Source organism: Schistosoma mansoni, chromosome W (assembly GCF_000237925.1).
Source record: "Schistosoma mansoni strain Puerto Rico chromosome W, complete genome".
In the NCBI taxonomy this organism is placed as follows: domain Eukaryota; kingdom Metazoa; phylum Platyhelminthes; class Trematoda; order Strigeidida; family Schistosomatidae; genus Schistosoma; species Schistosoma mansoni.
Genome location: NC_031502.1, coordinates 24,829,333 through 24,847,257, shown reverse-complemented (window position 1 = coordinate 24,847,257; position 17,925 = coordinate 24,829,333). Strand labels below are relative to the sequence as shown.

General features: G+C 35.5%; 1 protein-coding gene across 1 annotated transcript; it reads right to left on the bottom strand.

Annotated features, from left to right (window-relative positions):
• Positions 1–2,671: 2,671 nt before the first annotated feature.
• Smp_080030 (putative gata zinc finger domain-containing protein) lies at positions 2,672–6,899 on the bottom strand (the record flags this gene model as incomplete). Its single annotated transcript, XM_018789087.1, has 4 exons — positions 2,672–2,857; positions 3,190–3,327; positions 4,845–4,996; positions 6,692–6,899. The coding sequence occupies 4 exons, from the start codon at positions 6,897–6,899 to the stop codon at positions 2,672–2,674; spliced, it is 684 nt and encodes a 227-aa protein (XP_018654565.1).
• Positions 6,900–17,925: the final 11,026 nt, after the last annotated feature.

Genomic DNA, 17,925 nt, shown 5'->3' with positions numbered 1-17,925 from the left:
ATCACCAAACTGTCAGTTTGTGGACTTACACTTATTATCAATGTAAGACTTCGTGGGTTTCAATGTAGAACCACAGTATAGTATTTATCTAACTAACATGAACTAAGATTGTAAAGTAAATGACAAAGAAAACCAGAATGATTACCGTTTCGCTAGTGGTACCGCAGGAGAATCTCGAGTTATTTCTTGATGAAGTTGACATGACTAGAAAGACCTATAGTTGCTTATATGTTAAATGATATACAATCACGTTTACTTCTGTGTTAGCGTCGTTTAGGCATTTCGATTTTATCGGAAAAAGTCTAGTTCGTCGACCAAGGAAATCATACTCTACACACGTTGAGAACGCCTATCACCCAGATTCATAGTCAAATTCGTTATTAATGACTAGTCAAGTTACAATACAAATTAAGACTTAAGATACACTTTGCCAGTAAGTGACAACTAGAATAAAACCTAGGTGCAGGTTTTCTTCCTGATTGGATTCAACCGCCTATCTGGTTTGTGTTTATAACATCTCTTGGTTTATACAGTTCGGTATATAATATCGTACTGATGTCTATTATCAATGAAAAACTCACCTGTTTAGAACCATCCATACGCGCCACTAATTTGTTTAAAGATTTTCCAGAACCTCGAGAGGAATTTGTTACATACAACTGATTAGATTTTAGTGTGTTCATTTTTGGCTTTCTCTTGCGAGTTTGAATCCCCTCTTTCTTCATGGATATTGGACGGTTTATCTGAGGTAGTAAAAAAGGAAAATATTAATCACAGACCAAAAGTATTCTTCGAAACAAATGACCATATTTATTCGGATGAATAATAAATCCAATTATAAAATTTATGATTGAACTTATTTAACACCATGTTTTAATAAAGTCAAATGTTTAGTTTGAAAAATACCTTGCAGGTTTTTATCTTCCTCTATCTTCTTAGAGAAATATATATATATTTATCATACTGAATCTTAAAGCCGAATTAATACTAGAAAACTGGAAATTCTTATGATTCATGTTACACTGGGATATCAGACTCATCATCAATGGAACTAAATGTGCAGCTCATTCAGATGTTTTTGGTAGTTTTGTGTTGATTAAATTGAGTGGTCTTTTCTAGATAACATTTTTAGCGATAAATTTAACATCATTAAGATACAGAAATATTGATAATCCGATAAATTAACTCTGTTTTATTTTTATTAACTTGGAGTATTATAAGAGAATGATGGACTGTGTCTTAACTATAGGCTTAACATTCTATCTAGAAGTGGATAAGTCACATTTAAAGTATTTTCGGAGACAGCGTGATAACAATGATAACATAGGATGGTGATACCTTTAATCACGTTCACTGTGTTTAAATCTTTCTACGCATTTTATCACATCCTATCAACCTGAATCTTTTTATGTGTGTTTTATTAGTGGCTATGAAGAAATTTGCTTATTGATTTGGACTTATAGTTTCATATCGATTCACAAAAGAAGATTTTAACTAGCAATCGTTTACATGTCTTCAATCGGCAAAATATTCTTACAGTAGTCAAAATTTGAACAAATGTTTCGATTGAATTTTTTCGCACATTTTTAACTACTATTTTAATATTCAGTAACTTAAAAGTGTAAACAAAACCAGGCAACGTATCCCAACAAAGCATACGAGTAAATTATGAATCATTATGTCCTGGGTTTGAATCTCGCGGGGTGGGATCGTGAATGCGTACTGCTGAGGAGTCTCGCAATAAGACGAAACGGCCGTCCAGTGCTTCCAGGTTTCCCATGGTGGTCTAGCTTCAATTGACTCATGATTTCAATTGTATATAAAAATTACTTAAAAATCTCCATAGAAAACTTAAAGTTACCTAATACACTTTTATTCATTAAAAGCAGAGGAATTCTTTTAAAGAATAATTCTGGTGCTGAATCAGTTAATTTTATATGTTTCACTGTGTTAGCTGAGAAGTAATGCAATATATCAGCTTAATAAATCACAAATCATCCCAAGAATTCATTCATTCAAAAATTTATTCCAGCTTTGTATTTATGAAGAGAAATTTATGCCACTTTATTTCGCTACCAGTAGAGATGAAGTTTCATTGGCTCCCCTGTGATTTCTATACTCATTTTTGTTTAATCGTTTATTATATGGCGATTTACTTATTACTTTTGATGAGAATGACTCTTCTTTAGTCCCTTCATAATACGTCTAGTCATTTGAATGGTAGTTCTATCTTCGGTTATCTTTTCAGTTGAAATTTATCAGTTGGTTCAGCCAATGAATTATTGGTTAGGTCATTTCAGTAATTCCGATAATTCTATCAAATCGATGGAGTATTCACAATAACTTGGTATTCGTTAGCTTGGCTTGGTTGGCTAGATAAAAGGTAACCATTCATGTGGCCGATCGATAAAGCCAGCTATATCTTTCTTACAGTACACAATTTACACTTTGGAGGTAGTACATAGGGTTTCCAATAAATGAGTGAACTAATATCATACAAACTTCATCTCACAAAATTTAGAGGACATCAATCTCGTTTCTTTTGAATTACTTCAATTTGTGAAAGTATAGTCGTTTCATCTCCCTTTCACTATTTAAAACATCCTAACAAGTCTTTAGAAGTCAGCTTTTCAGCTACCCGATCGTTTCATGATTTTTATATAAGATGTTCTCAACATGAATGCTTTGCTAGAGTAGTAAGCCAAGACGACTTTCCCGAATTCAGTACAAGAGGAACCATTTGGACAATAAATCGGATATCAGAAGACATTTTAGACCTCGACATTCTATGTTTTAAATAGAGTAGTTGATGATCAGGTTTACCTTGAGCTCTCCTTAAAGTCTTCATGGGTTTTACCTGAAGACTAGATCTACCAAACAACGAGCTGTTTTCACCAATTCTTTATCTTCACAAACAGCCCTAAATATCTGATAAATCTATTAAGAATTGTCCTGAAGTTTCATCAAGAAACTAAATAGTTTAGTCCACATATTCATTAGACAGAATATATATTTTTCCCAGCGGATAAGTTTCCAGACAAATTGTATCAGGCATATCGAAAACATATGATTTTGTTCCATCGAGTGTGGAGAAACCAATAACCATATAATGATACAGTACCACGATTCTTAAGTCTTATTTTTGCTTTAAAGTGGGTTAAAGCAATTACGAACGTTTTTTTATCTAACCTTGTGCAGTTTATAATATAGTCCACATGCATTACAAACTGGTTCTCCTTCCGTGTTACGGCGCCATAGGGTAGTTGCGGATGTATTACAATTGGTACAAAATTGTCCTGAACGACGTGTAGAGTTTGGTATATTTAACTGATTATTATAAAAAAGAAATGATAGATCATGTAAAGTATTTGTAAACAGTAGTTGTAACTGCTATAACAGATATCAAAATATACGGAAGTTTAACAAGATTTTTCGAATCAACAACATTAGTAAATTCACTTGGTGTTGTTTACTTGTATTTTCCCATTGTTATTTAGGACCGCAAATGATCAGTCTTATGTTGGCATATGTGCATCCTGTGCGGACTGTCTCGATATTACCTGAAGTTACAAGCTTTATAAGCAAAGATGGGTAGTGGCTAGCATGACGAATTACGCGTCCTGGATTCCATTGCTAGCCACTATTCATCTTCAACTACATTACTGTTCAATAGAAATCCATGAAAAATGGCATTAGTAAAATCCGTTTACTGACAGTTATGAATTAGCAGTAGGTATTGATTAATGAAAATATCTCAGTATATTTTTCTTCAGCGGGAATTAACCGAGAATAACTTGAGATGAAAAATGAGATATGGGATACATCAAAACTCATTCGAATAAACAAAGCTTTAAATTAAATATGCTAGCGTAAACTAAAGATTGAAAACTGGCGTTGAATATACTCAAAGCCATATCAAAGAGGATTGGTAATAAACATTTATTGAGTTGTCTTTGAACTAATAATTACGGTTTATCAAGCTATTTATTGTAGACAACTGATACTGTGGTGTGTGCTACTGATATCGACAGATATAAGTGGTATGTATCATCAGTCGAAAGTGAAATGCTTTGTGGCAGAAGGTTAAGAAGATCGAAGAAAAGAGGACGAGAACAGAGAAGGATTGCTGTGGAGACAAAGGAACAATGATTTCTGAGACTATTGATTGATATTTTGCAAATGAATTATTTATTGTGTTGTCCTTCACTACAATATGATCATACTTTAAGTTTGAAATGTCATAAGAAGTCATACTGAACAGCAAGCAAATTTTTTCAATAGATTCTCATGCTACCTGACTCTCTAGAGATTAACGTAACTGATTTTATTGTCCGATTGTATTCCACTCTAAGAGGGTAATCTACTATTTGTTAAATAATAGGATTCGTTTTCTATGTTGTATAATTGATTCACCTTTAAGCTAAAAACTAGAGACTTTCACCACAGTTATTTCATTTCTTGAAATATAATTATACTTTCCAGAATGTTTTTTGTGATACCCTACTCAACTATTAGTATATTGCTACAATGAGGAAAGTTCACGATGCCTTCTGTGATCTATGCAAGTAGTATAGTTATAATTTGCCATAAACTAACAACTTACACCTTGTATTACTTCTACGTAGTATCAAAAGCTCAATAATACGCAATTACATGTTCCATGCTTTCATATTACATAGTTCTGATGAAAGTGAATAAAATCCTTAACACAATTCAATCATTAATGCTGAAAAGATCTGTTTCTCACAATAAATTAGCATGATTATTTATATTATTCCTTCAATTATGTAACACGGTTATTCAACAATCACGCTAAAAATCTAAAGAAAAAATCCAGGGCTTACTGGGTTAGATAACTTTGAGATCTTTACTTCACTATGTATTGAATCGATTGGTTCCCTAGTAACATCCACATCCTTCATCACATTCGTTGTATATTGTGACCATGAAGAATAATTTGAAATCTCTTGAGGTGATTGTATTTGCAAGTGTTTATCTGATGAGGAGCGTAAAAACATAATAAATAAACAAATCATAATTTTACATGTAGGTCAGTGTTAATTAAAAGAGTTCAGTATTTAAATGTGACCTTTTAGATCAACTACGAATTCAAAAATGTTCCCTTCAATCTCTAACAAAAGATGTGAAGCGATCCTCGTAGCAGAAATGTGTGAATTATTCACCGACCAGTAAGTCATACTTATTTGTTATCGAATTCTCTAGGAAGGAAATCACACCCTTTTCAATCGCAACTACTTTATCCTGTATGCTTGATATCAAACAGCTTAACACAAATTATGACCTGAAGAAAGTGTTTGAGTATTTAAACTCATTTAGTATTGTTCGTTTGAATCTTCCCATCGATGTGTTAGGACTGCAACTGGTCAGTCTCTAATTGGCATATGTGCATACTGTGCGTATTGCCTCGATATAGCCTAAATTCACAAGCATGGTAAGCAAAGATGGATAGTGGCTAGCAGTGGAATCCAGGACGCGCGTTTCGTCCTATATGGGACTCGTCAGCTGGATGTACCTGCATCTCAGAGTTGATGTTCACCCTGCAGGTACATCCAGCTGACGAGTCCCAAATAAGACGAAACGCGCGTCCTGGATACCACTGCTAGCCACTATCCATCTTTGCTTACCATGTTTGAGTATTTGTTTTTATCAATAGTTTCGACAGTCTTTTTTGTCGCCTACAGTTATCATTGTCACTGTTCTTTGGTTCACACACCTCTTCAGTGAACATATATAACTATAGAAGGAGTAATAAATAATTTAACGAAGATATAAACCACAAATACCAGAACATGATTTCAGAAAGGATGATTAAGCTTTATACCGTATTCATTAAATGTATTCAAAAACTCTCAGGTTAAATTAACCATCATTAGGTAAAATTAAACAAGATTAATACACGTATAAATATTAGAGCGCTGAATAATGAGTCGTCTAATAATTATCATTATTATCATAGTAACTGTAACAATCTTATTATAATCTAACGGACTAATATATTAGACAATTAAAGTAGAAAACACACCTTAACAGGAAGTTTAAGTATAATTCCAGGGGTTAACAAACTATAAAAAACAACTATTGAGAAGCAACTCATACACAAGTTAAAAACCACCCATGATGATTTACAGGTTTCTTTAGGTAAATCTAGGTGGGCAGACCTGGAACAGTCATTTTGAACCAAGCTCATCCACGATGTTTCAGGGGGAATTCAACTCTAGTCTCTTCATTTTTTTCAGATCATTTGAATCTGGCCAAATGATTTTCATAGATAGCTGTACCGTAAATTCGATAAACACTTTATGTATCAATGTTTCAGCCATCATAATATTTAACCTGACTTGATGCTTTTCAGATACAATCCTATTATTATTATTATTATCAATGAAAGGTTTGACTAATTCTTGTCTTTCAGAAATTTTTACGTTAATCTTGTTGCTTATTTTATCTCAAATAACTAGCAGTGGCTATTCATGAAACATTATCAACAGTAAGTAAATAAACTGTTACCAAAATTTGTACGAACACTGTGTGACAACATGAGTGCTCATCCGTACCGATATGCATTTCTTATTGCGAAAACCTTGATATTAAATATTTATGCACATTACGCAAAAGCATCAACATACCACCAAAAATTTGAAAATTTCCAGAAGAGAAACCAACAGCTTACCTATCTCATTTAAATTGTTCGTAGGATTGAATATAAATGAAGGATCTTTAGAGTAAGATTTGACATCATTCCATATAAGAAAAGACAAACTCCGATTATCTTGGTCTAAACCTGATCGATTTCTATTCCGTGTACCATAATTCAGTAATGGATCAAAGAATGGCTTAGCTTTATCAGCTGGTACATTTATACTTGGTACATGTTTCATTTTTCTTGTGGACTTAATTCTATTGTTGTCATTGTTGATTTGTTGATTACATTCATTGCATAGATAAAGTTCAGTAATTCTGTCGAAAACCCACTGTTGATTTTCAATATTAACTGTTCCACATTGTACACACTGAGGAGCTTGTAAACATTTTTTTAAAGATTTTTTTGTGGGAAACAATAACAGTAGTTAAAATTTGATTGTTAGTTGTTTTATCAAAGAAAACATATTTTAAGAGAAAGAATATCTATTGGTATATTTTATACAGTTAAGATCATGAGTCAATTGAAGCTAGACCACAATGGAAAACCTGGAAACACTGGACGGCCGTTTCATCCTATTGTGGGACTCCTCAGCAGTGCGCATTCACGATCCCGCCCCGCGGGATCCGAACCCAGGACCATATGCTCACTAGTGAGACGTTTCAAGAGGGAATCCCTGGAGATCTTGGGAGAAGTTGCTGCCAGTGGAGCATTTCCAATTCATTTCGGGACAGGTATCCACTTCAGTAGGATGGAAGTCGGTCGCGCAATTTCGTGCATTGGTTTAGTTTCAGACATTAACAGCGGTAGATGCCGGCTCAGTGGTCTATCGGTTAAGTGCTCTGGCGCGAGACTGGTAGGTCCTGAGTTCAAATCCCGCCAGGCGGGATCGTGGATGCACACTGCTGAGGAGTCCCACAATAGGACGAAACGGCCTTCCAGGCTTTCCATAGTAGTCTAGCTTCAATTGACTCATGATCTTAACTATATAAAATTACTAAAATCTCCACAAAACCCCCTTGTGATCCATTGGTATACTTTGAAATGAAAAAAAGGTTGGAATTTTTATTCGAATTTTCTAACAAAAAAAAAGTTCAATTAGAGAACATTCAGCAAACTTCATTATAGAACTGTAATAGTATTTCCCCATTTGACTACCCATATAGGTTCACCAGAGCGATCGAATTATATATAATCATAAACCCTTGTTCAATTATTTCGAACTTTCCTTAACGATGCATATGTGAGTGTTTGTCTCATTTCATTTGGTCGAAATAAAACGTTTTGTGTTACATTTAAAAAGAAGCTTCTCTCATTTGTAAAACTAGTGAACGGTAGTATTATGATAAACACTACAAATAGAAGCATGTTATAAAGGGTTTATGATGCATTGACACATAGATTCTCAATAATGATCAAGGTGGAATCTTACCTTCCTTATTAACTGGGATTCATGAATTCTTTTTCACAAAAAAGATTTTTAGTTTCAAAAGTTCCCTATCCGCCAAAAATTATCATTTTCTTGGATCAATGTCTTCGGAAATGCTGATAGCGAATAATTATGTTCATACTTAGTGATTTCATGAAATGTTTTAGTTTCATTCCCAGTTAAAATTTAGACAAAACTATATTTTCTTGTTAAATAATATCAAGATAAACACAATTTACAGTCATTCTCTTAGATTAATATTATCTAAATAAGTAATGGGGTGTATTGGAATATTTTGATTTGATCAACCTCAGTATTGGTCAGTAAGCTCTCATGATGTGAGCATAACCAAATATTCGTTGAGTTAGGAGCTATTTTACTAACTCAACCAGTCCAATCCATCCTACATATTACTGAGTGTCTTTTGTTCGTCTGGATATTTTTTTTAAAGGGATCTCTTCATTACTCTAATCATTCGGTTGATTTCAATAATTACGTTCAAAGCAATTTCATCCTCAAAAAATTACAACACGAAACGGTCATTGTAGTTAGGTTATTTCCAAAGTATTATTTCTGTCACAAAATATTAGACAGAGTATATGACCTTACGCTCCATCTATCATAAGAGAACGTAAAAGATTGATAGTTTTGTAAATAATGCTTTCTAATATTAGTATCATTAATTCTAACTCAGTAAATTTCAGCAAGCAACCCTCCTTGTTCCGCATATAACAGACACACCTACATTGTATAAATAGAGATTTTATGTACTCATACGTTATGAAAATAAACATACAACTATAGTGAGTAACGCAGGCTGTTGCAGCAATAGTAATAACAATTTAAAAACTTGTTTTTGTAAATCAAAAACAAAACATAAGCATGAATATGCTTGCGTTTTAGATCGAACTATAAAAATATATTTTCCTATAGAGAACACATCGTTCATCTGTCCACCTGATTGCTATTTTGGCTAAATGTTTTCCTTACGATTTTAATGTCTACTTACCTAACTAACTTACCAATCAACGTACTCACTAGCTACTCTACCTCACTCTAATTTATTCACATAATAAGGGATAAAATACGGTGGTGGAGTAAGTAAACGGCAAATAGAAAAGCAACTCGCTGAAAAATATAAGAAAATATGCAAACATATATATATATATATATATTTATCTGCATCGACATGGTTGAGATTTGTGACCGCTGTCATTGTCGTGTTTGCTTGGCTTATCAGTACGAGTAAGTAAACAGAAAAATGAACTTCATGTATTTGGTGAAGTGGGCGGTGATGATTAGTGTGGTGGTGGTGTTGACAAGGTTGCTGTTGTTATGACCTAAGGTACAAATTTTGCTCTTATTTGATTATTGGTTATGATATGGTTTATTAACGAGGGTGGAGACGAATGAAGTATAAAACAAAACTGAAGAAACAATAATAGCGATAAATCAGCAATTATGGATTCTCATTCCGTACTCTTCTAATGCTGAATATATATGTTAAATCATACCACCCCACTTTGTAGTGAGTACATGCTGACATATCCCTATATTTAGATACAAACATACAACATAAATGAATACGTACAGAGGAAAACCGAGACTGTATAAAACTCCGCTTATAGTGGGACAACAACATATGCTATATGTTTATTAAAGCAAGCAAATAATCGCTATTTCAGGACTTAATTCAATCGAGAATATAAAAACATTAGAATAGTAAAAAATGTCCTGTTAAATAAAGTCCTTCCTACTAGTCAGCATACTAATGCTGACGAAGTCAATGACTATTTATGAGGCTACTTTTTATTGTTTCACTAAGGAACCAACAAAGAAACTACTTATAGTTTATAAGTAGTAGATATCATGCAAAAGTTTTTTTATGAAAAGAACAAGTGGTAAATTATTTTATTTGGTGCCAGTGGGGTTACACACAAACACGTATGCGATATGTACTTGCATATTTCTAGAGTGTGAAATTTCAAACGGGTCTGCCAATTGTTCAGGACATCAAATGATGTTCGGTGTAGATTTATATTTCAATGTACCTTCGACTATTCAAAATAAGTTAGAACAGGTATAAATATTCTAAAAGTCAAAAATATATCCAGCTATAATCAGTTTATTAGAAGTATACTGACTAAGATCTATTCCAGAAGGCTGTATATTTCACACTACGTAGATCCAGCCAAATGAATTAAAGCAAACTGATATTCCGAAGTTGTTCGACAGTTTGAAAAGAATAGATTCTTGTATAGTATTTATGTTTTTTTCATAACAATATGAGTTTTCGGAAAAACTATATTTTAGATTGTGGTTGGATAGCATCTACTCAAATCATAGTGTCATAGGGACAATAATTGAATTGTGGGCAATGGTAAATATGAGGTGATACGTTACTATTTATTAAAAGTAGATTATTTGTAGGATATTTTATTGTCAAACAATGAAACTATCAAGTGATCTAATGGATCACTGCATGTGACTGTTATACCTGGTAGGAAGTAGTTCAACTTTATTGCACTATTTCACGATCAATGTTTTTAATGTAATAATCAGATATCGACGTTTGGAGAATGTAACCAATTATCTATGGAGGGATTTTCGGTTTATGGTTGATTCCTCTTTATAACACATTGGGATCAGCCATAGAGTTATTTAAAACGGGCAAACTCTAAACAACTGTTTTGTTTTAATCTGAGGTTCTTCGTGAGAATTCCATTACAAAAGTGAGTGTAAACACTAATTGCTAAATACAAATTTAGTAGGCTTTAACAATACAATCACTTTTTGTAGAAAGGTTTAAAGTTTTCCCATATATTGAAAAAGGTTGTATTTACCGAATAACCATAATGATCACTACTAAAAGATCAATTTTACCTGAGTCAGGTGAAGTTCATATAACCATATGAGAATAATTCGATTACATGGAACGGAAAGTGTTATTTCAAACGCCAATTCTGTTAAAATAAACATTTCTATTCTGAGGCTTTTTTAATCTTCCCAGACTATTTCATTTCACACTTTAATCTCGGCCAATAAACGATCAATTTTACAAACTATAAGACATCATACACATATGTATGCAAACACACTATTTCATAGTGGAATTCGCTGGATATTGCTTTCACAACTATTATAGGAACCCGATAAAACCAGGTCGAAGAGAAAACTGTATAAATAATGCGGCTACTGATTAGTTTACATTTGCAACGTCTCTGACCTGTCATTTTTTCCTATTGCTATCATATACGCTCTTCGTCTCAATAGAATATATTTTCTTCAATGAAAAATAAGAAGTAGGATATAAATAACCGTAAAGCAAGCGGCGAGGTGAGCAAAGAGTAGGAGTCTGTGTTTCTACATCTTCCTTATCTAAGTATTCTTTTGAGAAACATTACTTCTCAAGAATCGTGCTTACACATATGGACGCGGAAGTTACTGCTTCTGTATAAATGATATAAGCGTATTTGTTTGAACCATAGTTTTTTGTGCGGATTTGTGCATGCTATTGCTAAGCTAGATTAATCACGTGACATTTATTTACTCATTCTCTTTCATTCTTTTCACATTTTTTTTCTCTGTTTCAGTGAGGGGTGGAGTTGAGTGTGAATAACTTGAAACATTAGTATAGTCATTCTGATAAATAAACAATCTTTCTGTAGGTTACGTCTATGTGCCTATAAAATGATAAACAGGTCTTAATTTTGATACATAAAACACATAGCTACATGCTTCTAAGTATATGTACACAACAAACAAATATATCATTCAATAACAGGTATTCATATTAAAATTAGAGAAGAAGGACGCTAACAAAGTAATCATTGTCCTTTCGAAAAGTTCCTAAATAATAGGCTCGAAAATCTCAATAATTACAATCTGACATATCACTTATTAGGCGTAAATGGTTGTGCCAATCTGTGTAAGCGCTGATATTTATAAAATCACATAGGGGCATTAAGGCACATATTTTGTACTCTACTTGTTGTTTACTATCCACTCATCTTTTTTATATTCTAGTTCATCCATATACCAGGATCCAATGGGATAATACTGATAATGATGATGTTTCTTTCTTGTCATACCATACTTTTATTTCTCGGTACTTGTAGTAGACATTATTCTTAAAAGTTTTTAGCTATCCATTATAAGTTATTGCATACAAATCGGTTACACAATAATAATTTAATACAGTTTCGTCTTCGTGGAACTATACAATAACTGGACATAATCGAAAGCAAGATTTAAGACCAAACTCCATATTTTGGGAATCATTATCTATGATATCTTAAAGAAGTTCATATTGACGGTGAAAATCAATTGCATTTCGTTCAGAGTCAGGATCAGAAGTAATTTTGTTGTTGAGTTACTCAATGTTCAGCTAGCTATTTCAGAATTACTCATTCTTTAAAATGTGATTACTATCATACTCTCTCTTTAAAGATAATCATTAGGCGTCACTTAAGAATGCCGACGTAGCCAACATTCTGGATATCAACTCAAAATTCCAGATAGCTAAAGGTGATCGGCAAAATTCAAAGGTGTACGGTTTGTGAAAGTTTTCAGTCATAAAAACTGGATTCACCTCAGTCAGCGGATGCAAAGCCACTGATGTAAATTTCCATGGATTCGTGCTGGACAAAGATTAGCTAGTGCTTTGGACCATTTAAATGAGTGTTCTCTCCTTACTATGACAATAATCATAAAATCAGATAATCATAGAAATCGCTAATTGTATTTTTATAACTGTGTGGATATATGAACGCATGAAATAATTTCTGCAGTGATGTTCTAACTTTCTGTAGACATTATTTTAGATTTTCAGGAGTCTTGACAATTTTCATCATACTTGGAATAAAGCGTTTAATAGCTTTTGAGTCCAATTATTCTCAAAGTCGAATAAACGGGCAATCAGAACGAATATCGAACATAATACATATGAACCACTCATTGTGTGATGATATAGACGTTGGTAGATATGTAAATTCATATTATACTACAGCAAATATATAAACCCACCCTAAGCACTTAGTACCCATCATTATAATGAAACAAGAAAATTGTAAACAGTAGAATAATTCATGTCAGTATGTAACAAGAAGCGTTTTTTTGGCGGGTTAGTTTTCTACGGGATGGGAACGCTAACCCCATGGCCAACCCTCCTCCTTTACCCGGGCTTGAGACCGGCAGTAACTCATTGATGAACAAGGAGGATTTGATGCAGATGTAAAGGCGAGGATTGGCAAAGCAAGGACCGCATTCCTACAATTGAAGAACATATCGAACTCAAAATAACTGTCAACCAATATCAAGGTGAGAATCTTCAATACGAACGTCTAGACAGTCCTACTGTATGGGGCTGAAACGTGGAGAACTACTACATCCATCGTTAAGAAGGTACAAGTATTTATAAACAATTGTTTACGCAAAATACTCAACATTCACTGACTGGATACTATCAGCAACAGTGTTTTATGGGAGAGGACAAACGGGCTTCTAGCTGAAGAGGAAATTAGGAAAATATGTTGGAAGTGGATAGGACATACATTGAGGAAATCACCAAACTGCATCACGACTCAATCCCTAACTTGGAATCCGGAAGGGAAGCGGAAAAGAGGAAGGCCAAAGCATACAATACGCTGGGAAATAGAAGCAGATGTGAAAAGAATGAATAACAGCTGGAACGAACTGGAAAGGACTGCCCAGGACAGAGTTGGATAGAGAATTCTGGCGTACAGCCTATGCTCCTGGACGAGGGGTAAAAGGCGTAAGTAAGTAATGTAACAAGAACCTTAACATAGTGTAATTGTCGGTTACTTTGCCTAACTAAAAGTCTATTTCCTGTCTTTTCAATAATCAAAACTATTAAAATAGGAGTGAAATTACAACTAAACTTCTGGGATTCACTTACGTGTATGATTTAATGTTGTTCAAGATTAATTCATTTAGTTTTAAGCCTAATAGTTTAATATTTAATCCAGAGATAAATCAACGAAGCACAGTGACGAATAATTTGATTTTGTGTATCTTCACTAAATATGGACTTACAGTAGCATGAACATTTATTAGAAACTAATTAGTAAATTGGCTTGAAAAGTGCCTTAAATTCAATGGAATAAGTATCAATGTAAACTAAACGATTATGAGTTAAACAAATCATATTTGACTGGAAATTACAATAAAGGGATCCTGTAGTATGATATTAAACAAGTAGATTTAATATTGTATTTCCTTAAGATTGGTCTCACTGGAGTAGCTCAAGACTGAAGGTTGTGGGTTCGAGCCCCGCGTGTGAAATCGTGAATGCACACTGCTGAAGAGCCTCACATTAGGAGGAAACAGTCTTCCAATACTTCCAGATTTTCAGTTGTGGTCTAACATCGATAAGCTCATGATTTCACTTAGTATAACTTTGTTTTTGATAACACGTAAATTTCTGTTTAGTAAGAAGCTGAATTTAGTTACGAAACATCTCAGAACTAAGCAACTATATAAAAAAGGCTAGAAAGAATACACAGAGAGAAAATCATATTAACAGTGATAAAAAAGTATGTGTTTATGAGACTACAGTCAATTTCAAGTAAACAACTGCATAAGTCCCACCAGTACACAAAATGCTTATTTTGATAACATCCGATATGTATACATATGCATTTATACGCTGACGACTTGATGTGTTATCAAATTTGAAAAGTATAACCAGGATCAGTACTAACAATATCTACTCTCCTTATTACAAATATTTACGATTACAAACACAACAATACGCATGATAAAATATTAAAAGGCATATATATATACTATAAAATATTAGTAACTGACAACTCCGCCTGTAGCTCCTCCAGGGGCTACTGCCGGTCCCAAACCCGGGTAAAGGAGGAGGGTTGGGCATGGGGTTAGCGACCCCATCCCGTAGAAAATCAACTCGCTAAAAAAACGCTAACCAGAAAAAATCATTCAAACCATTCAAACTCTGCCCTGGGAGTAGAAGGAAAAATGACGTCTCATGATGAAAGCCGAGTTCCTTCGGAAGTCATGAGGCCGATGCACCTTCTTACAACCAGAGCGACAATTTTTATAGGTACATGGAATGTCCGGACAATGTGGGAGACCGGCAGAGTCTTCCAAATTTCTGCGGAAATGAGGAAATACAACCTGGAAGTGCTTGGAATCAGTGAAACACATTGGACGCAGGTTGGACAACAACGACTGTCTTCAGGGGAACTTCTGTTATACTCCGGTCATGAAGAAGAAAATGCCCCACATACACAAGGAGTGGCACTGATGCTGTCTAGAAAAGCACAAAATGCACTTATAGGATGGGAATCTCATGGACCGAGGATCATCAAAGCCTCCTTCAAAACAAAGAGAGAGGGCATTACAATGAACATCATCCAATGTTATGCGCCGACCAACGACTACGATGAAGACGCTAAAAACCAATTCTACGATAGGCTGCAGTCAATCTTCGAGAAGTGCCCAACCAAGGACCTGACCATTCTAATGGGAGATTTCAATGCCAAGGTTGGAAAGGACAACACTGGATACGAAGACGTCATGGGACAACGTGGACTGGGAGGAAGGAACGAAAACGGTGAGAGATTTGTAAACCTATGTGCCTTCAATAAACTGGTCATAGGTGGCACCATATTCCCACACAAAAACATACACAAAGCCACTTGGATTTCACCGGATCACACTACACAAAATCAAATCGACCATGTCTGCATCAACAAAAAGTTCAGGAGGACGATGGAGGATGTGAGAACCAGAAGAGGAGCTGATATAGCATCCGATCACCATTTGCTGGTCGCCAAGATGAAACTAAAACTCAAGAAGCACTGGACAATGGCGCGGACAACATCACAAAAGTTTAACACGGCCTTTCTTCGAGATGCTGACAAACTCAACGAATTTAACATAGCCCTCAGCAACAGGTTCGAGGCCTTTCATGACCTACTCAATGGAGAGGGAACCACCATAGAGAGCAGCTGGAAAGGTATCAAGGAGGCAATCGTTTCAACATGTCAGGAGGTTCTGGGCCAAAAGAAGCACCATCACAAGGAATGGATCACTGTTGGTACACTGGATAAAATTGAAGCAAGGAGGAACAAGAAGGTAGCAATCAATATCAGCCGAACAAGAGCAGAAAAAGCCAAGGCACAAGCCGAATACACAGAGGCAAACAAGCAAGTGAAGAGGAGCATCAGGACCGACAAACGTAAATATGTGGAAGATTTAGCGATGACAGCGGAAAAGGCTGCAAGAGAAGGAAACATGAGACAACTGTATGATACAACAAAGAAACTTGCTGGGAATTACCGTCAACCAGAAAGACCAGTGAAAAAACAAGGAAGGCAAAGTAATCAACGATATTGAAGAACAACGAAACAGGTGGGTAGAACACTTCAAGGAACTCTTGAATCGACCAGCTCCACTGAACCCACCCAACATCGAAGCAGCACCCACAGACCTCCCAATCGATATTGGCCCACCAACAATTGAAGAGATCAGCATGGCCATTAGACAAATCAAGAGTGGCAAAGCAGCGGGACCAGACAACATCCCGGCAGAGGCACTGAAAGCAAATGTAACAGCAACTGCTAAGATACTCCACATCCTCTTCAGTAAGATTTGGGACGAAGAACATGTACCAACAGACTGGAAAGAAGGACTTCTCATCAAGATACCAAAGAAAGGCGATCTGAGCAAGTGCGACAACTACAGGGGCATCACTCTCCTCTCAATACCAGGAAAAGTCTTCAACAGAGTATTGTTAAACAGGATGAAGGATTCCGTGAACGCTCAACTTCGAGATCAACAAGCTGGATTTCGTAAGGATAGATCGTGCACAGATCAAATCGCAACTCTACGTATCATTGTGGAACAATCAATCGAATGGAATTCATCACTGTACATCAACTTCATCGACTACGAGAAGGCATTTGATAGCGTGGACAGGACGACACTATGGAAGCTTCTTCGACACTACGGCGTGCCTGAGAAGATAGTCAACATCATACGGAACTCCTATGATGGACTAAACTGCCAAATCGTCCACGGAGGACAACTCACCGACTCGTTCGAGGTAAAGACCGGTGTTAGGCAAGGTTGCTTACTCTCACCCTTTCTCTTTCTCCTGGTGATCGACTGGATTATGAAGACGTCAACATCTGGAGGAATGCACGGGATACAGTGGACAGGCAGGATGCAGCTTGACGATTTAGACTTCGCGGATGATCTGGCTCTTCTATCACAAACTCAACAACAAATGCAGGAGAAAACGACCAGTGTAGCAGCAGCCTCAGCAGCAGTAGGTCTCAATATAAACAAAGGGAAAAGCAAGACTCTCCGATACAATACAATATGCACCAATCCAATTACACTTGACGGAGAAGCTTTGGAGGATGTGGAAATCTTTACATATCTGGGCAGCATCATTGATGAACACGGTGGATCAGATGCAGATGTGAGGGCGCGGATCGGCAAAGCAAGAGCAGCATACCTACAGCTGAAAAACATCTGGAGCTCAAAACAATTGTCAACCAACACCAAGGTTAGAATTTTCAATACAAATGTCAAGACAGTTCTTCTGTATGGGGCAGAGACGTGGAGAACTACGAAAGCCATTATCCAGAAGATACAAGTGTTTATTAACAGCTGTCTACGCAAGATACTTCGGATCCGATGGCCAGACACTATCAGCAACAAGTTACTGTGGGAGACAACAAACCAGATTCCAGCGGAGGAAGAAATCAGGAAGAAGCGCTGGAAGTAGATTGGGCACACTTTGAGGAAATCACCCAATTGTGTCACAAGACAAGCCTTC